Source organism: Callithrix jacchus, chromosome 18 (assembly GCF_049354715.1).
Source record: "Callithrix jacchus isolate 240 chromosome 18, calJac240_pri, whole genome shotgun sequence".
Taxonomy (NCBI): domain Eukaryota; kingdom Metazoa; phylum Chordata; class Mammalia; order Primates; family Cebidae; genus Callithrix; species Callithrix jacchus.
In genome coordinates, this window is record NC_133519.1 from 14,880,541 (window position 1) to 14,908,460 (window position 27,920).

Here is a 27,920-nt window from a genome sequence, read left to right on the forward strand (position 1 = left end):
CTTCAACTCAGGAAGAGATGGGCCAGGGAAATGGCAAGAAAACGTCACTGTGTTACTATTTTACTTGGGAAGAAAAACATAATAGAAGGACACTAAATGCGAAGAGAGGGGGGGAAAAAAAAAGATCGGGTGTGCTGGTTATGTTGCATCATGTTTATTTCTATGTTGCATTAACGGTGACTGCAAATGAAGCTGCTCTTGCCATGGGAAGTATTATTGTGAAGGAAGATGATTCTCAGAACGGAATCACGCAAAACCACTGCAGTTTTCTTGGAATAATGTTTATTTAAAGTTACATTTCAGAGTGAACCATCTTCAGGAGGGCATGAAGCCTGTATTGGCTACTGCAATACAACCAGAAATTTTAGAAAATATTTCTGATATAAATTATTAAGGCACTACAGATAGAGACCTATATTACATACAATCTTTAAATATTTTTAAAAGTTGAAACTATGTATTAGTTGATATCTAAAATATTAAAGCCCCTGACAAAGTAACTGAACGGTTAAGAACTTGACAAAACGAGATACCTGTCTCAATGATCTGTTGCCAGCATATTCACTGAAATACATTTTGCGATTCTAAATTACACGATCCAGCCCTAGTCCAGGGTCTTGTGATGACAGCTGTATTAGGCTTCGAAGCACCCTTTCCGCAGAAAAGGGCATTTTTCAAGATGGCAACTGCTGTGTCATCATTTTCCCCTTTCGGAGATCCTTCAGAAAACCCTACCCTTAAATGCACGGCTGGTTTTCCCAATTGCAGTTTTCTCTTTTTCCATTAGATGGCAGTAATGCACCATCCTTCTTCACACAGGGTCAGTTGTGAAGGAGGGTAAGTTTGAAGAGAAGGCCCACTGCACAGCAGGCCAAGTTTCTCTAAGTCCAAGTTAGCGGGTTACAAAAATTGGAAATGAGAATACGGAAGAATGATTCTAACCAGGTCATAAGGCCAAACTAGTGATGGTTTATGGAAAACAGGAGACAACTAATGAACGAGAGATCTGAGAAGGGTTTCCGTGAAATCCTGCTGAGAGTCAAGGGCGTGCAGGGAAAGGAAATGAGACTTCCCTGCTCCCTGGGTCCTGGAAGGAGGGAGAAACAAGGAGCTAACCTTTAATTAAAGAGGGCATCTGACAGAACAGAAAGGCTACCCCACTTAGCAAGAAACTGAAGAATGCCTCAGTTCTTCTGAGTTAAATGTCAAATGCATCCAATAGCAGCCAATAACAGACTAGTAACACAGTTACGTAAACCGATTAACAAATTAGGACAATTGCCCACCTGCCTCAAAAATGCCTGGCTGCCCCTATCAACGACCTGCCCACCTCCCCATCCTGTGGCAGAGGCTAGTTCACAAACACCAATTCTGCAAAGTATGGAGACTTCTAACAGCAAAGAATGAAGGCTTTCTAAAATGCTTAAGAAAGTGCTTTAAATAACTTAAAACGACACTTCTGCCCCCGAGAGAGTATGGAGATTAGTATACCTTTTTGCATACATCTTAACATTTCTCCCTTATTTTATTCCTATCTTAAATACACACAACGCCAGTGGTTGCAGGCCATCATGATAGACACGGGTATGGCATCAAGGTAAACAGCAAGGTCCTTTACTCTCTATTCTATAGGCCTGAAACTAACCAACTGACCTTAGCCAGTCATTGGAAGTAGGAGTATTTTTAAAAGGACGTGTGGTAAAGAAGAACACTGACACAGCTCTGTGGATGCTAAACTCAAGGCAAACTTACTAGAAGACATTCTTCTCACCAGAGAATATCCTGGGAGACAGAATTAACTCAAAGGAATGAAAACTACAGGAAAATACTTGTCTCAAGACAAAATGACAAAAAGCCAAAGCATTCAGAGCTCAGAGAACATGTCACAGAGCTTCAGATCAGCTGGCCAGGGAGGCTTAACAAGGAAGCCATTAGGGACACCCTGCTGGGCCTAATTGTTTTTAGAACATATGTGACTTTGTGCCACCACACAGCTGTGAACTCCTTGGCTTTTGTCAGCTTGTGTCACAACCTCAAGAAGAAAAGAGCTTACTAGCCCTCACTTCCCACGAATTTACTGTATTTCTTCTTATAACCTCCTGTACAACTGTACAGCAACTGAACAATATCTAAACTCTGCCTCCCTTTTACTTTTAATTCTATAAGGAATATAGTATGATTTCACAGAAAAACAGTATCGAAGAAGCACAATACTGGGCATATGATAGAAGCTCAATAAATAATGTATCTGGCCTGCTTTCAAAATGTTATTTCATTATACATTCATCACAGTTGCTGGGTATGGGCCAAAACTCATTTAGTGCACAAAGAAAAATTGTATACAGCTTTTAGCATTATTAAAATTAGAATAACTGCTGTATTCCCTTTGTAGACTAAGGTTAAGTAAAAAATAAGGCTTCATTTCTAGAATGTTAAACTAAGTTTAACACAATGAATAATTTGTATAAAGATAATAAATACTTGTTAAATGGATGCTGAAAAAAACTTTTAAAATCTTACACTAAAGATATAGTACATGAACCAATACACATTGAAAACAATTCTATCACTATCTGAAAAACATTCCTTTCGGTTGTTTGTTGAGACAAGGTCTCAGCTGCAGCCTTGATGTTCTGGGCTCAGGTGATCCTCCAATTTCAGCCTCCTGAATACCTGGGATCACAGGCATCCACCACCAGGCCAGGCTAATTTTCTTTCTTTCTTCTTTTCTTGAGATGGAGTTTTGCTCATCGCCCAGGCTGGAGCGCAGTGGCGTGATCTTGGCTCACAGTAACCTCCACCTCCTGGGTTCGAGCGACTCTTGTACCTCAGCCTCCCAAAGCTGGGACTACAGGTGCCCACCACCACACCCAGCTAATTTTTGTATTTTTAGCAGAGATAGGGTTTAGCCATGCTGGCCAGGCTGGTCTCAAACTTGTGACCTCAAATGATCTGCCTGCCTGGGCCTCCCAAGGTGCTGGGATTACAGGTGTGAGCCACTGCACCTGGCCTAATTTTTGTACTTTTCGTAGAGTTGGGGTTTCACCATGTTGGCCAGGCTGGTGTCAGATCTCCTGACCTCAGGTGATCTGCCCCTCAGTCTCCCGAACTGCTGGGATTACGGGGGTGAGCCACCACACCCGGCCTACATTCTTTCTCAATAAAACGATTGTGTTCCAGTGAGAAGAAGTTCTTAATTTTTAAAATCAAAGATCACACAACCTTTTGGCTGAGATCTTACCTGAATAAAGAAGCAAATATTTACTAACCTCTAAATCTTATAGTCAAATGTAACTAGTAACTAGTAAGGTATACTTTCCTAAAAAATTAACCAGATCAGCATCTTTTTTTGTGTATTTATGAGCTACAGAGATTAATTCTCATTGATGACAGTCAGTACATTTACATCTGGAGCAGTATTGAGACCCAGATGACCACCCCCAGAATAAAGACACACCTGCTGAGTTTTTGATCTGGCGCCACTCACCATAGTACTCTTCTCACAGTATGCCATTCCCGCGGCTTTTTTCAGTCAATAAACTGGTGCTAGAAGCTCATGATAAATCATAAAGCCCCTAATACTGTGAATATTAGGTAATGGTATGTAGAGAAAAGGTCCAGGTTTTTTCACACACTTCTGTACAGTGCAAGGCAGTCTGCTCAGGACAGAATGGATCTTTGTGGGCTTCAGAGACCCAGTTCATACAATCAGATCTCAAGGTTGTATTTTAAAAAAATTTACTACAAACACAAAGCAAATCTAATTTTAAAGACAAAAATTAAAAATTATTCCATACCAACAGAAATGCCCAATGATGATGAAACAAAAGACATCAGAAGTTCTATACAATTATTCAGTAGTAGCTGTTGAGCTGTTTTAAAATGTAAATCAGAATTTTAAAATAATCAGAAATCTCTGTGGTACCTTTTGTTCTCAATTTAGAATTCTAATGATGATGCCAATGACTAACGGTATTGGTGATTCTTAAACCTGGGGTATCTTCCTTCCTATTTATGCTTATCTCACTGATTTGCTAAAACAAAAATCAGAAAATCCACAGCGATTGAGAGAACATACACTTTCTTGGAAAGGCTGACCAACAAAATAATCCTTAGGCGACACTCTGAAGCTGTGAATTTCCAGGAACTCCAGAGCTGCCTTGGGACATGTGAGGGAGAAAGACATCTTCTCGCCCATCATTCACATTTTCTACTGTTCGTCCATTTCCCCGATAACGAGTCTGACATAACATACTCTTCCAGTCTGAACCGTCAACTGGAAAAGCCATACGGATTTGTTGCTGGTTTGTTTCGAGACCACGTATTCCGAGTGACAAGCAGGCACGTTTCTGGAGAACCCTGTGCTCCTGAACTCCAAGCAGGCACGTTTCTGGAGAACCCTGGTGCTCCTGAACTCTGGGCTAACCTTTCCTGAGGGTCACACCGTAAAAAGAAAACCCTGCTCCAGAGGGGAAGGGACCAGCTAAGTCATGATTTCTTATTGTAGAACTACTTAGCAAAGAGAAAAGCGACAGGTCAGAAACCAAGTGTCATGGAATCACTTTAAGACCAAAGACTCAGCAGGGTGTGGTGGCTCAAGCCAATAATCCCAGCACTTTGGGAGGCTGAGGTGGGCGGATCATTTAAGGTCAGGAGTTCAAGACCAGCCTGACCAATGCAGTGAAACCCCGTCTCTACTAAAAAACAAAAACAAACAAACAAAAAAACATTAGCTGGGCGTGGTGGCCTGCGCCTATAGTCCCAGCCACTTGGGAGGCTGAGGCAGGAGAACTGCTTGCACCCAAGAGGTGGAGGATGAAGTGAGCTAAGATCACGCCACTGCACTCCAACCTGGGTGACAGAACAAGACTCCGTCTCAAAAACCAGAACAAAACAAATGCAAAAAAAAGAACCAAACACTCTGACTTTTCAAGGAAGACTCCCATTTTCTAGCAGTTGTTCATCCGGCCTTGTCCTCTGAGACGCTGGCTGTGCGCTGATGATGCCCTCGGCTTGCAGGGGCTGAACCTTAGTGAAGCTTGCTGTGCACGGGGTAGAGTAGAGTCATGTGCTCCGCCCCTTTGAAAGGCAGCTTTTCGTTGGAGTAATAGTGTACCACTTCAGGGATGCTGTCGAACACAGCGCTCGTCTGATTCAGTGTGTATTTGCTGTCTTTGGTCTGAGCCACTATGATGTGGACACATCCTTGACTAGTCCTGGAATGAAAATCAAGGAGACATGAATGAGGCAGAGGATCCCTCCCCACTGAAAACAACTGCAGCCAGACTCACACTAGGTTGACAGATCTCATCCAGTCCCAGAATGGTTCTACACACAGAAATGCATTCCACACGCTAGTGGAGCTCTCAGAAATTTCAGTCTAAATGCATGTAATCCTTGAGTGGTTTATCCTTATTACATATGAGTTATCAGGTACTGGACCAAAGAAAACAATTAAAAGAATGCCAAGTCCCTCGTAGCCCTCAAATTGAAAAACCAGTGCTTACACCCAAGCATGAGGTTACTAAGGTGAGCAAGAAACTCAACCTTGGCTGGGCTCTGTGGCTCCAACCTGTAATCCCAGCACTGTGGCAGGCCAAAGCAGGTGGATCACTTGAGGTCAGGAGTTCCAGACCAGCCTGACCAACATGGCGAAACCTCGTCTCTACTAAAAATACAAAAATTAGCCAGGTGTGGTGGCAGATGCCTGTAATCCCAGCTACTAGGGAGGCTGAGGCAGGAGAATCACTTGAACCCAGGAGGTGGAGGTTGTAGTGAGCTGAGATTGCGCCACTGCACTCTAGCTTGGGCAACAGAGTGAGACTCTGGCTCAAAAAAGAAAAGAAACTCATCTTTTTCACCACGGCTAAAAGAACATGTGTAACGGTACTTCTTCCTTTTTTCCCAAAAAGAACACATAAATAATAATAATAATAAAAATCATTTCCCCCCCCTCACATCTGGAAAGACCATTCCTGGTTGTATAGAATGAAAGCTGGCACCAAACGCTCAGAGATTTAATCCACAAGCACCAATTTCAGGAACATGGTCGAGCTATTCCTGGTATTGTATATCTGGTGGCCTATCCCATTTTCTGAGCCATATTGCTTAACTCCCCCGCCCGCCTCTGTTCTCCTCCAGCCTGATTGTTTCAGCTGCAGGGGCTCAGCTTCCTCAGGAAGGAAATGCTGTTAGGGCTCTTGACAATGATCCTCCAATATAAGGCCACTGAACTCACAGAACGGTGAGAATTTCCATGATACACACTCCACCAGGCCTACTAGGCAAAAGTGAATTTTCTGTGTACGGTCAGACAGGGAGAGCAACAGGCAAGTCAGCATTTCCTTCTTCACCAGAAAAAACTGGTATTGAAATTGCAGTTGGCATTTTGACAATCAGGGGGATCTTGATTTGTTAAAGTCCCCAATCCTAGGGAGTAAAAGAAGAATGACTACACTACCTTGTTAGAAATAATTCTTTTCATCAGGAATTATTTCTCTACTGAGGGGCCTACTCCAGATTAGCTAAGGTAAGTTAGAAATTGACTAATGTACGAAGATAATGCAATAAGACCTTGGTTATCATAATAGATAACGGAGGCATTTACCCAATACCAATTTTGCATTCTCATTCCAAGGGTCTCATGTTCCGCTGTACAAACAAATGCCTCTTATTTTCTGCAGTGGACACCCCTGTGAATCACCTTCACAGTATGTCTTTTGACTGGAAGACTGTCACACAGCGTTTCCTAACCTTGGAGATGAGGAAAGCTATGGGCTTACTTACTTTAGAGCAATGGAGTACCTGCTGTTCCCCGACTCGCTATTTCGAACCAGGTAACCAGCTTCTTTGCAGGGCTGTAGTCGACTCTCAGCCTCGGCACGGCTAATGGCACCATGATACCAGCTGAAAAATGGGGGTGGGAGAGGGGAAGGCAGCATGAGTATCAAAATACAAATCCAGACTGGGCGTCATTCCGTAAAGCGTTGTTTAAATGAACTGCTAGCAGGGACGCAACAGACTGAACTAGATCCTGCCTCACATTCACAAGAGACAATGTGCAGATCTTGGTATCTGGGATCACAGAACCCATCAATCATACAAGAGTGAGGTAATGGCGCTAGTGTCATTTGAACAGTTTTCACTCTCTATAGAAGAATAACATCGAGATCGATCCAAGATGGCCGACCACTAGCAGCTCAGGATTGTAGCTCCCAGTGAAAGCTCAGAGAACGAGACGACGCCACATCATTAGACGAATTTTCATCACTCACCGATCAGCCGATTCCCAGTGGAGGAGCCCCACGGGTCGCCAGCGCGACTCTTGTGGCCGCCGCAGCGGTTTTGCCGGCGTCTCGGCGCAGCAGCTCTTCATGCAGAGCCAACGGGACTGCTTCCCCTACTGACCGGAGTTTGGAGCTCCAGGAAGTCAGAGCCGCTTGTTGCGGACTCAAGAGGGAAGCCAGACCAGAGATTCCCGGGCAGAAGAGCACCATCAGTCTTATTGCTGCTATTTAGGCTGCCACAGTGGGTTGCTCGGATCCCAGCACTGGGAATCAATAAGTCGGACGTCGACTCAGAAAACTAATTAGAAAGGCGGTTCATCTACAATGAAGGGAAAAAAACAGCCTAAGAAGGCCGAGTATACTCAAAATCAGAACCCATCAGCAACGGAACAAGCCCTGATGGAAGAGGACTCATCAGTAACGGAACAAGCCCTGATGGAAAAGGACTGTGTTCCATTATCTGAAGTAGGCTTTAAAAGGTGGATGATAAGAAACTTCTGGGAGTTAAAGGAACTTGTTCTAACCCAATGTAAAGAAACTAAGAACTTGGAAAAAAGGTTAGATGAAATGTTGAAAAGAATAGACAATATAGAGAGGAATACAAATGAACTTATGGAGTTGAAAAATACAACACGAGAACTTAGTGAAATATGTACAAGCTTAAACAGCCGAATGGATCAAGCAGAAGAAAGGGTACCAGAGGTAGAAGACCAACTTAATGAAACAAAACGACAAGACAAGAATAGAGAAAAAAGGATAAAAAGGAATGAGCAAAGTCTCCAAGAAATATGGGACTATGTGAAAAGACCTAATATACGCTTGATTGGTGTACCTGAATGTGACGGAGAGAATGAAGTCAAGTTGGAAAATACTCTCCAGGACATTATCCAGGAAAATTTTCCTAATTTAGCAAAGCAGGACACTATTCAACCCCAGGCAATACAGAGAACACCACAAAGATATTCCTCAAGAAGACCAACCCCAAGGCACATAATCATTAGATTCACCAAGATCGAAACGAAGGAGAAAATATTAAGGGCAGCCAGAGAGAAAGATCAAGTCACCCATAAAGGTAAGCCTATTAGGCTTACAGCAGATCTCTCAACGGAAACCCTACAAGCTAGAAGAGAGTGGGGGTCAATATTCAATATACTTAATCAACAGAACTTTCAGCCCAGAATTTCATATCCTGCCAATTTAAGCTTTACATTTGAAGGAAAAATAAAATCTTTTAGGAACAAGCAAGTACTCAGAGATTTTATTACCACCAGGCCTGCTTTACAAGAACTTCTAAAAGAAGCACTATACATAGAAAGGAACAACCAGTATGACCCTTTCTAAAAATACACCAAAAAGTAAAGAGCATTAACATAAAGAAGAATTTTTATCAACGAAAGGACAAAATAGCCAGTTAATAACAAATAGCAGCAACCCTAAATTTAAATCGACCAAATCTCCCAATCAAAAGATACAGACAAAATCTAACGGTATATCCAAAGATATACATAGACTCAAAATAAAGGGTTGGAAAAAAAAACCAAAAACGTACCAACCAAATGGAGAGCAAAAATAAATAAATAAGAAGCAGGAGTTGCAATTTTCACATTTGACAAAATAGATTTCAAAGCTACAAGGATACAAGGGTAAAAGGAATAATGTAATAATAAGAGATCTTAACACCCAGATACATAAGACCCATAATGAGATTTAGATTCAACGAGACAACAAATTGATAACGACACCCAGGACTGGAACTAAGATCCAGAACAAATAAACTCAATAGAGCTCTCCATTTTAAACACACAAAATATACATTATCCACAAAATCTAACGATATATCTGAAGATATATAAAGACTCAAAACAAGGGGATGGAAAAAAACTCACCAACCAAATGGAGAGCAAAAATAAATAAATAAAAAGCAGGAGTTGCAATTCTCACACTTAATAAAATAGATTTCAAAGCTACAAGGATGCAACGGTAAAAGGATTAATGTAACAATAAGAGATCTTAACACCCAGATACATAAGACACATAATGAGATTTAGATTCAATGAGACAACAAATTGATAACGATATCCAGGACTTGAACTCAGAGCCAGAACAAATAAACACAATAGAGGTCTTCATTTTAAACACATAAAATATGCATTAACCACTTTAAACACTCAAAATATTGATCGGCCATTATTGAAACCCATTTTAGGAATGAAGTAATATTCCTTTTTCCCTCTTTTTCTTTTTTTCCCCTTCTTTTTCTCTTTTTCTCTCTAAAAAGAAAAAAAAACAAAAAAAAAACAATTAGCCAATCCTGGTTAAAAAAAAAAAAAAAAAAGATGTACTGGATCAGTAGCCTAAATCACAAACTAAATTGGGATGAGATTAGGAAAATATATAAATGTATCAAAGTTTTTCAGTATTGGTAGCCATTGTTTTTATTTTGATCGAGGTGTAATATATATATAAATAATACACCAATTTTAAGTATACAGTTTGATGAGTTTTGATAAACATTTTGATTTTATTTTACTTGTTTTCTTCCTTTACTTTTTTTTGAAATAGAGTGTCATCCAGGCTGGAGTGCAGTAGCACAATCTTGGCCCGCTGCAGCCTCTGCCTTCCAGGTTCAAGCAATTCTCCTGCCTCAGCCTCCTGAGTAGCTGGGATTACAGGTGTGTGCCACCACGCCCAACTAATTTTTGCATTTTTAGTAGAGATGGGGTTTCACCATGTTGGCCAGGCTGGTCTTGAACTCCTGGCCTCAGGTGATTTACCCACCTTGGCCTCCCACAGTGCTGGGATTACAGGTGTTAGCCACTGCGCCTGGCCTGAGTTTTGACAAATGTATGTTTTCCCCTCTCTGACCACAATCCCAACAAAGATGGAGAGCATTTCCATCACACCAAAAGGTTTCCTCCTGCCCTTTACAGTCAACCTTCCCTACCCCATCCCTGGTGCCTGGCACCTGCTTATCTGCCTTCTGTTGCTATTGATAAGCTCTTCTAGAATTTCATTCTGTAAATGAAATTTTATGGAATATAGTTGTGTCATGCTTCATATACATATATATATATGTATACATATGGCTTTTCATAAAAAAAAAAAGAAAAAAAAAAAAAAAGAATAACATCTACAATGAGCTTGTTGAGATGCAGTGCACTTTCCATTCTGCACAATGCACCAGGCTTTGAAGACAGGTTTTCATTAAAAGTCCCATCCCAGCAAATATTTATTAACAAAAAATCATCATGTTAAATGGGCCAGTGTGTCCCCCCATACTAAGCTGTCATTAAGCTCCCAGCCACCGTCTGTTCCAAGGGCCCGTGGAGGAGACTCACGGCTGTTTCTCCAGGGGCAGGCCCGGGTCCACTCTCTCCCCGTCACTGTGGTCTGAGAGGGCTGGCTTCAGGATCTTTTGGGTCCAGCTCTTCTGCCGGTGGTGCTGCCTCACTGTCTCCTCCCTGAGGGAAGGTCGCTCAGCTCCTTCAAACTGGACTGGAAGGAAGACTCCATTTAACATCACAGGCCACTGAGGTGATTCATGTAAACTTCAAAGGAAAAAAACCTCCTTGCCTGCCTGGGCTCAGGAAAGAAGCATTTTCCCCCGTTAACATCAACTATAATATACTGCAAAATAGCCTGGTGAGCTGAGCTCCTGCTGTCTTTGATATCTGATCACACTGCTAGCATCCCTCATACAGACTCTTTTTCTGTAAAGTATTCATCCGTATAAAATGGTTTCAGATTATAAGGGAAAACCACTTTAACATAGTTCAACATGGACTTTTTAATAACTTGCAGTTTTGCTATTTTTAGGATAAGTGATTAAACATAGTTACAGTTAATGAACGCTTGCAAGGATGTGTATCATCCTATAAAACCAAACCAAGTTTTTAATATGAAATAATAAACAAAAAGAAAAATCAACTCAGAAACAGAAAGAGACTCACACATGATACGTCTGAGATGCCATGAACCCTGAGCTGGACAGGAGATGAAATGGCAGCACCTGGTACAGTACCAAGAAATCAGCAGGTACCCCAGAAAGATATGTTGAAAAGAAGACAAAAGACTGGGTGTGGTGGCTCACCCCTATAATCCCAGCACTTTGGGGAGGCTGAGGCAGGTCAGGAGTTCGAGACCAGCCTGGACAACATGGTGAAACACTGTCTCTACTAAAAATACAAAAATTAGCTGGGCTTGGTGGCATACGCCTGTAATCCCAGCTACTCGGGAGACTGAGGCAGGAGAATCGCTAGGACCTAGAAGGCGGAGGTGGCAGTGAGCCGAGATCCTGCCATTGCACTACAGCCTGGGCGACAGAGCAAGACTCTGTCTCAAAAAAAAAAAAAAAAAAAAAAAAAAAGATTAAAATGTCAAATGAAGCTGACTAGGCTGGGCATGGTGGCTCTTGCCTGTAATCCCAGCACTTTGGGAGACATAGGTGGGAGGATCACCTGAGCTCAGGAGTTCGAGACCCACCTGGGCAGCATAGTGAGACCCCATCACTAAAAAATTAAAGTATAATCCAGGAGTGGTGGTGCACACATGTAGTCCCAGCTCCTTGGGAGGCTGAGGTGAGAGGACTGCTTGAGCTCAGGAGGCTGAGGATGCAGTGAGCCATGATCAGACCACCGCACTCCAGCCTGGGTGGCAGAGAGAGACCCTGTCTCAAAAAAACTAAAAAAGAAAATAACTTACTCAAACGGTTACTATCAAATACATTAACTTCTCCATTCACCCTTTACATTGGTTATACTTTATTATTATTTTTGAGCCAGAGTCTTGCTGTTACCCAGGCTGGAGTGCAGTGGCGCGATCTTGGCTCACGGCAACCCCTGCCTCCTGGGTTCAAGCAATTCTTTTCGCCTCAGCCTCCTGAGTAGCTGGGACCACAGGCATGCACCACCACATTCTGCTCATTTTTATATTTTTAGTAGAGACAGGGTTTCAACATATTGGCCAGGCTGGTTTTAAACTCCTGACCTCAAGTGATCTACCCATGTTGGCCTCCCAAAATGCAGGGATTACAGGGGTGAGCCGCTGTACCTGGCCTGGTTATATTTTTATTTATTTACTTATTATTATTTTGAGAGGGAGTTTTGCTCTTGTTGCCCAAGCTGGAGTGCAATGGTGTGATCCCGGCTCACTGCAACCACCGGCCCCTGGGTTCAAGCAATTCTCCTGTCTCAGCCTGCCCAGTAGCTGGGATTACAGGTGCCTGTCACCACCATGCCTGGCTAATCTTTTGTATTTTTAGTAGAGATGGGGTTTCACCATGTTGGCCAGGCTGGTCTCGAACTCCTGACCTCAGGTGATCCACCTGCCTTGGCCTGCCAAAGTGCTGGAATTACAGGCATGAGCCACGGCGCCCGGCCACTTACTTATGTTTATTTTTTGAGACAGAATCTTGCTCTGTTCACCCAGGGTGGAGTGCAGTGGTGCGATCTTGGCTCACTGCAACTTCCGCCTCCAGGGTTCAGGTGATTCTCCTGTTTCAGCCTGCTCAGTAGCTGGGATTAGATACCCACCACCACGCCTGGCTAATCTTTTGTGTTTTTAGTAGAGTAGTAGAGACTGGGTTTCACCATGTTGGCCAGGCTGGTCTCAAACTCTTGACTTCAGGTGGTCCACCCATCTTGGCCTCCAAAGTGCAGGGATTATAGGTGTGAGCCACAGCACCCAGCCTGGTTATACTTTTAAATGGAAACCTGGCTTTACTATTACAGGAAAGAGATATGCTTAAAATGTTAAATTAAAGGCAAAGAAATTATGTGGCCAGCCAAGTAGAAAAACTATGTCTTCAGAGAAGCAGGAGGGAGAATTACATGTAACGTCTATTGAAAACCCATTTATCAACTTTTTAAAAGATATTTTAAAAATTCACACCTGAAGAACAGATTCCTTTGGAGGATTTTTGAAAACCAAACCAAACCAAACCAAACCATCCAGATTCCTCCAGCTTTCCGGCCATCTCTACTTGTATTCCATTTTATCCAGCATTGCCATTTTATAACTAGGGATTTTAACAGGTTTGATGCACTAAGTTAGAGCTAGAAAAAGCTGCTTCCAATTTGATAGCTTCCGTGGTGAGAAAATAAAGGTACAGTGATTAGGAGCATTCTTTTCTCTTTTTCTGCTGACAGAGTCTCGCTCAGTTGCCCTAGCTGGAGTGCAGTGTGCTATCTGGGCTCACTGCAACCTCCGCCTCCCAGGTTCAAACAATTTTCCCACCTCAGCCTTCCAAGTAGCTGGAATTACAGACGCACACCACCACACTCCGCTAATTTCTGTTTTTTTTTTGATACGGAGTTTACCTCGTTGCCCAGGCTGGAGCGCAGTGGCGCAATCGGCTCAGTGCAATCTCCACGTTTTGGGTTCAAGCGATTCTCCTGCCTCAGCCTCCTGAGTACCTGGGATTACAGGTGCGCCACCATGCCCAGCCAATTTCCGTATGATTATTATTTTTTCCAGCAGAGACAGGGTTTCACCATGTTGGCCAGGATGGTCTCGATCTCTTGATCTTGTGATCCGCCCACCTCAGCCTCCCAAAGTGCTGGGATAACGGGTGTGAGCCGCCGCACCCGGCCCTGATTTTTGTATTTTTAGTAGTGATGGGGTTTCGCCAAGTTGGCTAGGCTGGTCTCCAACTCCTGGGCTCGACTCATCCACCTATCTTGGTCTGAAGTAACCCGAATTACAAGCGTGAGCCACAGTGCCTAGCCAGGTGTACTCTTTCAATAGTCATTTCAGGCATTTCCAAAACAGTTGCACACTGAGAAGATAAAGGAATATAAAAGTACCCACAATGAAAAAACAAGTACGCGACCAGTAGCCGCAAGCCACACCGGGGCGGGCCTGGCTGGCGCTCTCACCCGACAGGGTATGCACTAGCCGGAAGTCGGAAGCCACACTAGGGCGGGAATGGCTAGCGCCCTCACCTGACAGAGCCCGTACTGGCCGGATGCCGGAAGCCACACTGGGGCGGGCCTGGCTGGCGCCCTCACCTGACAAGAGCCCATACTGGCCGGAAGCCGGAAGCCACACTGGGGCGGTCCTGGCTGGCGCCCTCACCTGACAGAGCACGTACGATCTGTTCCTTCTTCCACTCCCAGGGCTGCTCGTACTCGGCTGCGGGCCGCTCGTCATTCTCGGGCAGCCGGCTGTCTGGGGGCCGCGCCTTCCCCTCTGCCCTGGGGCCCCCTTCTGCAGGCTCGTAGGGAGTGTCGTACAGCTGTGGCGGCTTCCCCAGCAGGTCCTTGGAACTCCGTCTTTTGGCCAAGGTCTCTGACTTCAGGCTGCCCTCCGCGGGTTCACAGGGATTGTCAAGCAGCTGGAGAGCCTTCACCAAGGGATCCTTGGAACCCCGTCGTCTAATTTCTGAAAAATACACGCAATACACAATGCCTTCAAAGAAAGGTGCTATAAACCTGGTCATTAACCCAGTTACCTCAGCACCCCTGGCTGGCCGGCTGAAGGTGGCAGGTAACTCCAAGATTGTTCTCTGATGGGCTGACTGCTTCTGAGCTGTGCTACAAAAGCAGAACGAAGGTGCCTACAGCTTCTTCCCTCCAGCTGCCTGAATCAGATAATGGGATCCACATTTAAGGTGGGAGATTACATCTGAAGACAAGCACACCTCCAGGATGCCACTTGCAGTTTCTAAGTAGTGGCCTCAGGGTAACCTGCTTCACTTCCGGGTTCTGGTGCCTGCTGGAGTATAGCTCACCTTCAGCGTTTTTCCATTTTGTCAGGAGGCCTAGATAAACTAATTGTAATAAAATCGACTGCAAGTCAAAAATACATTTAATACATCTAACCTACTGAGTATCAGTTAAGCCTAGCCTACCTTAAATGAACAAATTAGCCCACAGCTGGACACAATCTGACGATGCCCATTTTGTAATACAGTTTTGAATATCTTGTAATCTATTGATGACTGCAAATAAAAACCAGAATGGCTCTATGGGACTCAAAGCACAATTTCTACTGAAAGCATATCACTTTTGCATCACTGTAAAGGTTGCCTAACCATGGTAAGTCAGGGACTGTCTGGATAGTCAAAGCATTGCTGCATATACACTGAGGGAAATCATTTATGTGCATTAGTCAGAGTTCTTGACTCCTATGCACTTTCAATATATTGAAGGAAGCCAGACACATTCATAAATAATATGTATTGGGCTAATAATTCCAGAATAAATCAAAGTAAAAGAGGCGTTATAGGGAAAACCAGTAATAACAACAGCTAACATTTATTGATGGCTTACCATGTATGAAACGCTATTCTAAGTGTCTAGTAACTTTCACAATCACTCTGATTATGGGATACCATCACTTCCCCATTATTACAGAAGAGAAAACTGAAGCGCATAGAGTTTAAGGAAATTGTATAGACCAGTAAGTGCCAAAGCCTGGATTCAGCAGCAGGAAATTGGGCTCTAGAAGCCATACTTTTAGCCACTACACTTGGATTGACTCCAAGTGGAAGAGAAATGGAAGATGAGTTGACTTTGATAGAAAAGGCCATTTCCAGTGGAGGAAGCTGCATGAGTAAAGATATAGAGGTGGGAATGATAGAAGGCTTGTTCCCATAATGGGGAGCTGAGAGATGGGTCTAAAAGGCCAGAAGGCCACACACAACAGAGGCAGTGGTTAGTGGGAGAAATGGCTGGAAGCACAGGCAAGCCAGGCGCCCATTTTAAAAGCAAGGACAAAAAGTTTAGATAGTCTGTATGTAATACAAAATGATTATAAGGTTTTTTTTTGTTTTTTAGCAGAGAATAACCATTATATTTGTGTTTCACTGAAAGATAACTCTAACCATGGTGTACAGGATGGAGTAAATCAGAAAGGTATGGTCTGAAATGGTGCATAAAAATAGATGGAAAAAAACAGATGCAAACCAACCAACCGCCAGCCAGCTAACCAGCCAGTCAGCCACAGTGAGAAGGAACGAGCAGTACAGGGTGGAGAGCAGCCTGGGGTCAAGGGGCCTTGTTAGGTAGAATTAGAGATGGCTGGAGTCTGGACAACCAGAGCTGGTGATATATACAGTCTATATTATAGACCAACAGAAGCATCATGTTGTGGCTCTTCTGAATGCCCATCAGGAAGCCTTCAAACCATCCTCTACCTGATCATAGGCAAGAAGGAACTTTCTATATGCAGACATCTCATCACATAACACCTCATAAGCTCCCGACTGTCTTAAGAGGTGCTGAACACTCAGAATGGCACAGGAGGCTTATATGAGCAGGTCACTGTCTCTCTCCCCAATTTTTCAACACTACCCTGTCCCGTCTCTCCATAATCCAACTCTTTGCTCTGACCAAGTGGAACTTCTGTAGTTCCCTGCATACTACACTGTCTTGAGCCCACCAGTGTCCTGGTGATCTTGGCATCCTTTACAATCTAACTCAGTATCTTCTCCTCTCTGGAGAAGCCTTTCCTGCCCACCACCTTCTCTGATGCCCCACAGAGTTGATCAGGTGCCATGGCTGGACCAACACACTCTCACCCTGCTCTTCTCCCACTGCATCCATTTATATGTCAATACATCAGTATTTTCAATGTGGTGGAGTCTGCCAGGGCAGGGACCACCATATCTTACCATTGTAGGACACATCATTGTGCTAAAGAATGATTGGATGGATGGATGGATGGATGGGAGGAGAGAGGGAGGGGAGGGAGCTCTAGAATGTCTCCAGGCAGGTGACTGTGTGAATCTGGAGGTATACGTTAAGGGGGTACAGATGGATCATTGTGAATACTGTGAAAATGAAAGCAATCACAAGAGAAAAGGAGGGCAGATTGAAAAGGAAAGAGGATCAAAGGCAGAATCTGGGACTCCTTCAGGGTGGCTGGAGGGAGGGGTGCCAGCAAAGAAGGTTGAGGGGTCAGGTGAGGAGGAAGAGGCTCAGAGGACTGCAGGGCCACGGACACAAAGGATGGAAAGACTATCTGTAACTTCTAAACAGGCGTAGGGATGCTCCATGGAGACACATCACTGACTCATTAAGACCCCTATAACAAAAAGAGGGCGATGTTATTAAAATCAGGACACCAAGTTCAAAAGTGCAAAACTTAGGTATAGGCTGAGGTTACAGTTCTGCTGACTAGGGGCTGTCAGCAGCGGTCTCAAATTCTGCACAGGGACAGCTCATTGAAATCACTCGGGGGCTTTAACACATACTGCTTTAGCCACCAGAGGTTTGGACTAGGTTGGTCTGGGGCGCAGTGTGGAAATTAAGAGTGTAAAAATCCCCCAGGTGATTCTAAAGAGCAGCTAAACCTGAGAACCACTTCCACTCCTCCTGGGTGCCCACAGTCCCCATCTTGGTTCCTCTTGCCCTCCGGGGCCTCCCAAGGAGAAAGGTGCCTGTGTCTACAACTTCCATATCAGAATATAAGAGTTGGATGAACTGTCCCTGGCCCTCACCCCCAGGCCAGGCATCTGGGGTTGTCTGAGGTCAGAGCTGCTTCGTCTCCTGAGTCCCTGGATTCTCAATCCTACAGCTTTTCTTCTTCATTGCTTACTCCAGACACAGCTATGGAAAACAAGAAACAAAAAATATACTGTTCTTGGTTCAATTAAGACAAAGCTGGATTTCTTTTTTCTTTTTTTTTTGAGTCTGCCTCTGTCACCAGGCTGCAGTGCAGTGGCGCAATCTCAGCTCACTGCAACTTCTGTCTCCTGGGTTCAAGCGATTCTCCTGCCTCAGCCTCCCGAGTATCTGGGACTACAGGCGTGCACCACCATGCCCAGCTATTTTTTATATTTTTAGTAGAGACAGGGTTTCACCACATTGGCCAAGATGGTCTCGATGTCCTGCCTGCCTTGAACTCCCGAAGTGCTGGGACTACAGGCCTGAGCCACCATGCCTGGCTTGCCTTTTTTTTTTTTAGGCGAAGTCTTGCTTTGTCGCTCAGGCTGGAGTGCAGTGGCACTATCTTGGCTCATTACAACTTCTGTCTCCTGGGTTCAAGCGATTCTCCTGCCTCAGCCTCCCGAGTATCTGGGACTACAGGCGTGCACCACCATGCCCAGCTATTTTTTATATTTTTAGTAGAGACAGGGTTTCACCACATTGGCCAAGATGGTCTCGATGTCCTGCCTGCCTTGAACTCCCGAAGTGCTGGGACTACAGGCCTGAGCCACCATGCCTGGCTTGCCTTTTTTTTTTTTAGGCGAAGTCTTGCTTTGTCGCTCAGGCTGGAGTGCAGTGGCACTATCTTGGCTCATTACAACCTCTGTCTACTGGGTTCAAGTGAGTCTCTCCTGCCTCAGCCTCCTAAGTAGTTGGGACTACAGGCGCCCGCCACCATGCAAGGCTGGAATTTTTTAAAGAGAACTTTTCTAAAAGAACTAAGAAAAAGGAAGCAGAAACACAAAGGAGTTCAAAGGATGAATATAGAATAGAATTTTTAGGTTTCTAATCATAGCTTACACTCAATTGAGACATCTGGCACAGGCTGGGGAAACCCTTTCCCAAGGTCCTTGCTGCAATTTTGCCCCAGCTGAACAAAAAGGAAAAAGAGGTGATTCCAACCTTAAGATAGAAGGAGCCCTGCTCACAAGGATATTTCAATACATTTGGACTAAAATGATGTACAAGGCGGACGGGCAGTGTTCCTACTGGGCCCTCCAGCCCACCTCCCCTAAAATAAAATGATGTACAGTGATTAGAATCTTGAGTTCTTATTACACATATGTTTGAGTTTTTACTTTTGCAATGAGGTCCTTCTGTTTAGACAGTCCCCTCACATTTAAGAGTTCTGGGAGAAACCCAAAACATGGAGTTGAGAATGCTTTTTTGCAGGGTCCTGGGATTAGGCAAAATCTGCAAACTGCCACCATTTTTTGAGACAACGTTTAATTAGGGGAAGAAAGGGCTTGAGTACAGGCCTTCCCTCCCCACCCCCACCTCTTGAAGGGGAGTAACCTTCCAGTCCATTCCAACACCTGGCTGCCCCCAAACCTGAGGCGCCATAGAAACAGAAACAATCGTGAGGCTGCAAGCCGACCCTTCCTGCAGGGAGAATAGCCCCTGACGTGCAGAGCGGGCTCCGAGAGGAAACGAGCCTGAGAAGGAGGAAATGGCAAGAGGAAGCTACACCCTGGCTGCCGATAGAGGCCATTTACCACAGCAGACAACAGAATGCAGGGGACAGGCAGCAGATAATCACTCATTTGCAGCCGGGGCTAAGGCTCAGGGCTGACCTGCACCTACTAAACACGTGCAGCTGATTGGTGTGAAACACAGGGGCCGAAAATTTGCCCTTCTCAATCCCCACCTTGCTGCAGGTAATTATGCCATTCACATGAAAACACAGAAACAAAGCCTTAGCATAAGACTAAGAGTTTCTTTCACTAAATTAATTGTAGTTAGCACAAAGTATTCCCCTATGTGGTCCAGGATTCTCTTTGGAAATAGAACTATCTCTGGAGTGTCTAAATCATGGCTGTATTGACTAGGTACACACCTGCTAGGTGTATTACGCGCAGAATCTCACTGATGCCTCACTAAGGCACTGACAGATGGGTTAACCCAGTTTCACACGTGAATAAATGGAAGCCACAGTCATGCAGTAGTTACGCTGGGGCCAATTATGATGAACTCCAGAGTCCATGCTTTATGCTCAAATGATTTCATGTAAAACGTTAATTCCAATTTCCAAATAATGTGCCTTTTCCCCTAATCCATTTTAATCCATTTCATATTTCTAAAACATTAAATCTAGAGCCTCTTAAAACTCTACTTTTTTCTTAGAATCAGAAACAGGGCTGTTAGGCAATTTTTTACATCTTTGATCAGTGCTCAAGCTTTTAAAACTACTTTAATATTGTCTTATTGAATAAATCTAAACATCTGAAAAGCAGGTACAATTCAGAAACCCTGAAATTTAGCAAGGAGAGTAAAGGCAAATTACATCAAAACCAGTCTTCATTTGTACTTTTTTCCATAATAGTTTTTTCTGTTTAAATCATAGGCAAAGATGGACATAATAGTTTTATTTTTGAAGAGATGGGACCTCACTCTGTTGGCCAGGTTGGTCTTGAACTCCTGGCCTCAACTGATCCTCCCACCTTGGCCTCCCAGAGTGCTAGGATTACAGGCGTGAGTCACTGTGCCTGGCCAGATGGACATAGTAGTTTTTAATGGAGACTTGAACAGTGAAGTCCTCTTTTAGATTTGACTATTTAAACAAACCAACAAAATCATTTGGAAGCAAAAATAAACATTTAAAAATAATCTTTGGAGCTCAAAAGCTAAAACTGCAGCTTGCTGAATAACGTGGTATTTTCAGTTGTGTAATCTGGACAAATTATTTAATCTTCCTGAACCTAGGTTTCTTCAACTATATAAAGAAGCCCCCTTTAGGCCAGGCGCGGTGGCTCACTTTGTAGCTGGCAAAACCAGCACTTTGGGAGGCTGAGGCAGATGGATCACTTGAGGCCAGGAGTTGAAGCCCAGTCTGACCAACATGGTGAAACCCTGTCTCTACTAAAAATACAAAAATTAGCCAGACGTGGTGGTGGTGGGCGTCTATAATCCCAGCTTCTTGGGAGGCAGAGGCAGGAGAATTGCTTGAGCCAGGGAGGCAGAGGTTGCTGTGAGCAGAGATTGTGCTATTGCACTCCAGCCTGGGTGACACAGCAAGACTCTCTCAAAAAAAAAAAAAAGAAAAAGAAAAAGAAAGAAACTCACTTAATAGAGTTTGTGTAAGAGTAGTGAGGTAATCTGGCCAGGCTGGTACCTAGCAAGCTCTCAACTTACGGCTGTATGACACATCAACTGTGCAAAAAATCCTCATGCTAACTAACTGATGGGAACTTCTAAAGACCTGTCCGATGCTAACGTTTCAGTGTGGTGGCTCAAACTCCTAACGCTAGATTATATAGAATATTTCTGTCAATATTAGTTAACATGTTCCTGTGAATTTAGCAGAAAAGGAACAGAAGTTTATACTAATATTGCCTTGTATTCATAGTCATATCTTTTTATGAACAATCCATTGGATAAATCTCAGTGATAATTTACTCATAAATTCACAAATTTTTAACTTTTAAAAGTTAAGAGCAAAGTTTGGGGGGGGGCGGGGGGGGCGCCCAGGGAGCCTGGGTCTCATAGCAACTAGGCCACAGGAAAGAAGCCATGGGCTTCTCTTGGCTCTCTCTACCCCCGAGGTAGACACTGGCTCCTATTCGCTCCTATTCTCTACTTCATAGCACTTATCATGCTTTTTTCAATGACTGATTTCTTTGCTGGCATTAGGTCTGTTTCCCCCTTAGGTTGTGAGGTCCAAGGGCTGATATCACGTAGGTCTTGTTTCCGCTATGTCCAGAGCCCAGGACAGGGCCTAGTATATAAGAAACAAATACCCAAGAAGTATTTCTTGGGAATTCTAACACAACATATGGGCAGTTCTATAAGCCGACGGTGTTGTTAAAACCAGGCCTGTAATTCCCATTTCACCAGTAGAAAAAAGGCAATACAGAGAATGGCAACACAGATGTAACCACTCCACAGTTCAACCGTGTTCATTAGGATCCTTTCCATCTTCAGAAAAGCTGAAGCAAATACAAATTTTAAAAATCTCTATCATTTCTCAAGAAAGATGGCAAATTTCTGAACTTGGACTTGACAATCAGGTACAAAAAGTAGCAAACTAAATAAAAAATGGTTTAAAAAACAAAAGCCCAGTGGCAAATTTTTTATTTCTAGCTTCCGATAAACTCACTTCCTGTTATTCTGTCCAGCTTGTAACCTGTGGGTAGAATAAGAGATAGAGTCTCTACATTGATTGAGAAGGTGCTTTGTGATATATATTCTAAATGAAATAACTTAAAAACCCACTAAAGCAATTTTTTTAAAGAGCAAAGAATACTTAGATCACTAGTTTAGAGAATAATTTGGATTTTTAATAAATTTGAATTTATTTGCCAATTGAATATATTAATTTTGTATTCCTAAATGAATTTATATTCGGAAATTGTTTAAAACTAGCCTGGAACTTAATACTCAAATATTAAATGCGAGCGATTATTATATTTATTCCATGTTGGACAATTTTGACTTTTGAAGACAACATTACTGATTGGGTGGAAAGATGCCTCACTGAGGGGTGAAGTTTATGGTGGTTTCACATACAGCATTTCGAGTGTGTCCTGAATGTCATGTGGTGTTGGGGGCAGACTACTCAATGTGGAGTGGGAGATCCGGATGCTAATTCCTGCTCTGTCTCTTAAAAAGTCTCCTGAATTCAGGCAAGCCCAAATCCCTTTGATCTTGTTTTTTTCACCCTGTCACAAGGGAGACAGCATTGCTGTCCTCTAGCTTAGAGAGTTCTCAGGATTACAAAAAAAAAAAAAATTACATTCATGTACAGCTCTCCAATTAAACAGTTGTAATAAATTACCTATTTTAGTTAAAGAGAAAGATAAGAATAAAAACCAAAGGACAAAGAAAGGTAAATCACAGTTAAGCTTCAAGCTTTTTTTTTTTTTTTAAAAGAAAACCTTTTCCCTCAATTTTATGTAGAAGTAAATCCTTTTCCCTATTCCTTTCAAGCCTCTGTTTTTTTTTTTAAATTCTGACAGTTCATTTTCACTTCCTTTCATTCACAGATTTCATTAGGGGTCATAGTCCAGTGACCTTCAGGGTCACAGCCTGGCCAGGGTACACCCTCCCCACATTGGCCGCCTTATCTCTGTAAGCAGAGAAGCAGGAAGCTGAGTCTGGCTTTCCTGTTGCAGCTCGTTTTCATTCTGAAGCCTGTCTTGGCTCTTCCAGTGTGTTGCTACTACCCTCTGCTCAACTCTTCTGAGACTATGCTTGCAGAACCTGAGTCTGATAGCTCTTTAATCTGTTCTAAACAGAAGGGACAAAGTCTTTAACGTGGGACCAGTTACTCTTTTCCCAGGCCTGTACTCAAGTAAGGCTTCCTTGAGTCAGCCCTCAGCAACTACATTTTTCATTATGGATCGAAGAATGTGTACGGAAAACTAGGTGACTACATAAAAAGTTCACAAATCTGGCCGGGCGCGGTGGCTCAAGCCTGTAATCCCAGCACTTTGGGAGGCCAAGGTGGGTGGATCACAAGGTCGAGAGATCGAGACCATCCTGGTCAACATGGCGAAACCCCGTCTCTACTAAAAATACAAAAAGTTAGCTGGGCATGGTGGTGCGTGCCTGTAATCCCAGCTACTCAGGAGGCTGAGGCAGGAGAATTGCCTGAACCCAGGAGGCAGAGGTTGCGGTGAGCTGAGATCGCACCATTGCACTCCAGTCTGGGTAACAAGAGCGAAACTGTCTCAAAAAAAAAAAAAAAGTTCACAAATCTAAATAACTGTATTATTTTTATTTAAGTATCATTACATCAACTTCAGAGAATTAAAAATAAAAGGGAAAACTCTGACACTAAGAATGACAGAGTGACTGCTTAGCTCACAAACTGAAATTGTCCTGACTTGAAAAGTTACAATATTAGTCCAGTTTGGTTTTAGGTGGTTTGCCTTGAATGGCTTGGTTTATGGCAGTGATTGTTAATTATTCCTTAGTAATTAAATTTTTGGCTTCAATGTTGTACAACTTGTTGAGAAAATCTTCTACTACAAAGTAGAGGATCACACCAGGTCTGCATTTTTTTTTTTGAGACGGTTTCACTTTGTTGCCCAGGCTAGAGGGCAGTGGCGCGATCTTGACTTGCTGCAACCTCCACCTCCCTGGTTCAATTGATTCTCGTGCCTCAGCTTCCCAAATAGCTGGTATTACAAACCACCACGCCCAGCTAATTTTTGTATTTTTAGTAGAGATGGGGTTTTGCTATAATGGCCAGGCTGGTCTCAAACTCCTGGCCTCATGTGATCTGCCCACCTCAGTCTCCCAAAGTGCTGGGATTAAAGGCACTGCAGTGAGCCACTGCGCCTGGCTATGCTTACATTTTTTAACCGCTTAAAATGCCTTAAGTATGTATTTGTTCCTTGGTAAGACATACGGCTCCCATTATGAATGTTAAAGCTTCTGAAAGCGGCCCCGAAATGTATATATTCGTGTTAAAACTGAACATCACATTCTGAGCAGATCTGCATTCATAAATGTCATCTAGCATAGAACCAGAAAAACTTTAAAGACTCCCGCAAATTCTAAAACTCTGAAGGATACTAAATCATAAAGGAAGTTACCTAGATAGTCTGACATTAGTTTGGGGTCTAATTTCTGTTTCTCCAAGTCAGCAGGATCTGGTTAAATTGCTTTGTCCCTCTTCTCCCATATACTCCAGTTGCTACATTACAACACTCTCTCTGAGCATGAGATTTCAGTCTCTATTATGGAGAGCCTGCTTACAAACCTGTTATCATTTGCTGCGCATCATACGGTTCCATGTAACCGTCGTTCTCTCCGACTCTCTCTGCATCCCTTTGACCCTTTGTCCGTTTGGCATCATAAGGGTCAGCATAGTCTTCTAAAATGATGACCTGTATAAGAACAAGAGGAGACAGTTGCTAAGGACCACCACATACCAACATGGCAATGGTATCGAAATGGCTACTGACATCTCCTGCATCTCCAAAGAGGTCAGAATCTCTAATCAGTTCCAGATAGCTTTCGCACTTGATCATGGGTCCTAGTTAGACAAACATCTGACTTTTTTGGTAGTATAGCTGGTTTGCAACAATTCCTGTAAACTCTTTCACTTATCCCCAAGGCTCTCTTTACCTCCCTTTCTCTCCCCAAGAAGTAAAACATTTTCTGGGTTAGAGGATGGCAGGGGTGGATGTGGGGAGTAAAGGGTATCTGTGGCTTTACAGCATAAAAGGTATGTGGCTTTACCACATATCCTATGAATTGAGTTTTTAAAACTCCAATCAGCTGAGCAGTACAGTCATGATGAGTCAGTCAGTCATCCACCAGCGCTGGCTACGCACTGAGAGGGAGTCAAAATAAACCTTCGACATGCTTCCTGCCCTCAAGGAGTGGATCACAGCTCCAAAGAGATGGGCTTCATAGATGAGAAGTAGGTCAGTGCTAAACAGTATTGCAGGAGTTCTAGGTTCAATAATTACAGGCAAACTGATCGTCACAGGCTACAGATCAGACAGGGTTTTGATCACTATGTGGGATTCCCTGTTTTGGGTCAGAAAGCATCTATCTTTCCAAAAATAGAAGGTGTCTGAGGAGGTGGTGTGTGTGTCATGGGTGACAACTCCAGAGGTTAGGTACCCTTCTCAGGCAGGAAGCTCCACAGCCTCTGATTACATTCTCCAAAGAGTTTAAAAGTAACGCTGGAGTTGGTAAGAATTCAGACAAATGAGGAGAAGTGAAGGGGAGGTAACAGCCTGGAAAAAGCCTCAGAAACCTCATACACCCAGAAGTGACAAACATGAACATGACCAGACAACCACGGCAAGGGGCTGTGACTGCCATTCACTTACTCAATCCGTTTTTCTTGACTACCCACCATGTGTACTGCAGCTGCAAGATACAGTGAAGAACCTAAGATGATACTCAGCCCTTGGCTTCAAGGTGCTTGTGGTCTAGTCACCCAGTCAGGTGGGCACTGAATGAGCTGGGCCCCGTTCATCTTTTACACTGCTCTCCTCTCAGTGCCTGGCTCAGGGTGGGCATGCTATGTTTAGAGCATGAAAAAAATGAATGGAGAAATGAAAAGAAGTGCTCAATGCAGACATACATAGCATGTCCTACAGGCCCTTGACTTCATCCAGGGAGGCAGCATGTTTGAAGCCTGGGCAGGAGAAAATTAAAGCTCCCATGTTAGGAAGAGATTGCCTGGACCAGAGTCTGAAATCTCAAGTCTGAGCTCTTCTCTCCCTTTCACATCGGAGAGAAGATAAAAACAAGCAAATCAAACAGACCAACTCATCTCAGTAAGAATGGAGGGCGTCCCTTCCTACGTTCACACTCCTTTTCTTAGCTTTTCCACATTGGACAGCACCCAGAAAACCTCCAGTGTGTCCGCGGCAGGAAACACCTTCTCTTCTCATCTGTAATTTCCTTGAGTGCATTTCCTTGTCATTTTCTGTATCCCCACAGCCCTTAATGCCCGGTGCCCCTTTTCCTATATGGCTGCTGCAAAACAAATGCCTATGGAATGAATGAAAGGGCAGTAGTCTTGGAGATTTGCTGAAGCTCCACATAGCCTTTTACTAGGTAGAACTGCAGAGAATGCAGATTCCAAATCAGTGGAGACCGGGGTTGGCCAACCCATTTCCTGAAGCTTTGAAATGCATAGTTACTCAGTTTAGAGGTTACCATTTCTTATGCTCGAGAAGCGCAAAAGTCATACACAAGTCTAGTTTTGCAATTCCCCTGAATATCAAAATTAAAATAAATCACATCTATAAAGGGGTCAAATTTAACCAAACAGGAATATCTCATTCAACGACACTTCTAAACTGCTAACAAAATTCAATGGCTAGTACATTTCTGCAAAGCTCCCCACCCCTAGAAGAATTTTTCAAGACTAAAAAAAGTCTAAGAGTTGTAAATGGTCACTCAGGAGTCCCCAAACGGTGGAAGGAGAAAGGACCTTAGGAAACCTATTCTCACCCCCTCTTAGGTCTAAAGAAGCCAAGGGCTTAGCAGGTGCCCCGGGCTCCCCTCCCACTGAGAGGGGGTCCAACGGAGGCTATATGCTTACCGTGTCTTGCTGCTTAATAATCTTGCCCTTGTCCAGCTCGGGCCCCAGGGAGGAAGGGGAAGAGGACGCCGAGGAAGAGGAGCTGGAGCTGGAGCTGGAGCTGCTGCTGCTGCTGGGGTAGTTGGTTTTCCCGTTCTTCTCCTGAGTGTCCACCTTGATGAGCCTGTTGATGTAGGTGCTGCAGCCCGAGCTCTTGGTCGCACCCCGGTGGGGCTCCTCCTCCGTGGCCCGGGAGTTTTTGCGGTTCTTGCCCGCGGCGGCCTGAATCAGACCCTGCAGGCTGTCACGGGACAGCCGGCTGTCCTTGGGGCCGACGCCGGCCCTGCCGCTCCCCAGCTCGGCCGCCGAGTTCTTGCGGCCCTTGCCGGGGCCCGGCCCCGCGCCGCCCGCCTCCGAGTTCTTGCGCAGTTTGCCGCCGCCGCCGCCCCCAGGCTTGGCCCGCTCCGACACGGTCTTCAGGTTCAGGGGGAACTCCTTGAACCACTTGGCCGCCATGAGGGGGCCCCGGCCGGCTCGGACCAGGAGCGTCGCGGCGGTGGAGCAGGCGAGCGAGGAGGCCCAGCCCAGACACGGAGAGGCGCCAGGGGTCGGGGGCCACTGCATTCCCCGTGACTCGGGCGCTGGAGGCCGCGACGAGGCCCCGCGACGGCTGCTCCGCGCGCCCCCGGCCGGCCGTCGCCCACGCCCGGTAGGGTGGGGTCCTCGCGGCCCGGGGCGCCGAGCGGGCGGGCGCTGGCCTCCGCTCCGGACACGGCCGGCGACAGGCACGACGCGCAGGGGCCCCGCCCGGGCTCGTCTTCAGCGCCTGCCCGGCCCGAGGACACCGTGGCTCTCGGAGGCGGCGGGCGCCGGGGGATTTCCCCACTCTTTCCTCCCGCGGTGGGAGAGGCCAGGCCCACGGAAGCCCCCTGCAGCCCGGCCCACGCTCCCAGGACCAGAGGGGACCGAGCGGAGGCGGCGGGAGTGTCC

The 27,920-nt window shown here is 44.6% G+C and overlaps 1 protein-coding gene across 3 annotated transcripts; it reads right to left on the reverse strand.

The window, feature by feature from the left end:
- Positions 1-265: 265 nt before the first annotated feature.
- SHE (Src homology 2 domain containing E) lies at positions 266-27,801 on the reverse strand. 3 transcript variants are annotated; one of them, XM_008984481.5, is made up of 6 exons: positions 26,952-27,801; positions 24,642-24,768; positions 14,361-14,666; positions 10,625-10,781; positions 6,787-6,906; positions 266-5,216 (listed from the first exon to the last, which is right to left on the reverse strand). In XM_008984481.5, the coding sequence occupies exons 1-6, from the start codon at positions 27,552-27,554 to the stop codon at positions 5,030-5,032; spliced, it is 1,500 nt and encodes a 499-aa protein (XP_008982729.2). In that variant the 5' UTR covers positions 27,555-27,801; the 3' UTR covers positions 266-5,029. The 3 variants fall into 3 exon arrangements, with proteins under 3 accessions (XP_008982729.2, XP_017821797.1, XP_054103432.1); XM_017966308.4 differs by having other exon boundaries at positions 2,710-5,216; positions 6,805-6,906; positions 26,952-27,649; XM_054247457.2 differs by lacking the exons at positions 266-5,216; positions 6,787-6,906 and adding an exon at positions 9,280-9,556 and having other exon boundaries at positions 26,952-27,649.
- Positions 27,802-27,920: the final 119 nt, after the last annotated feature.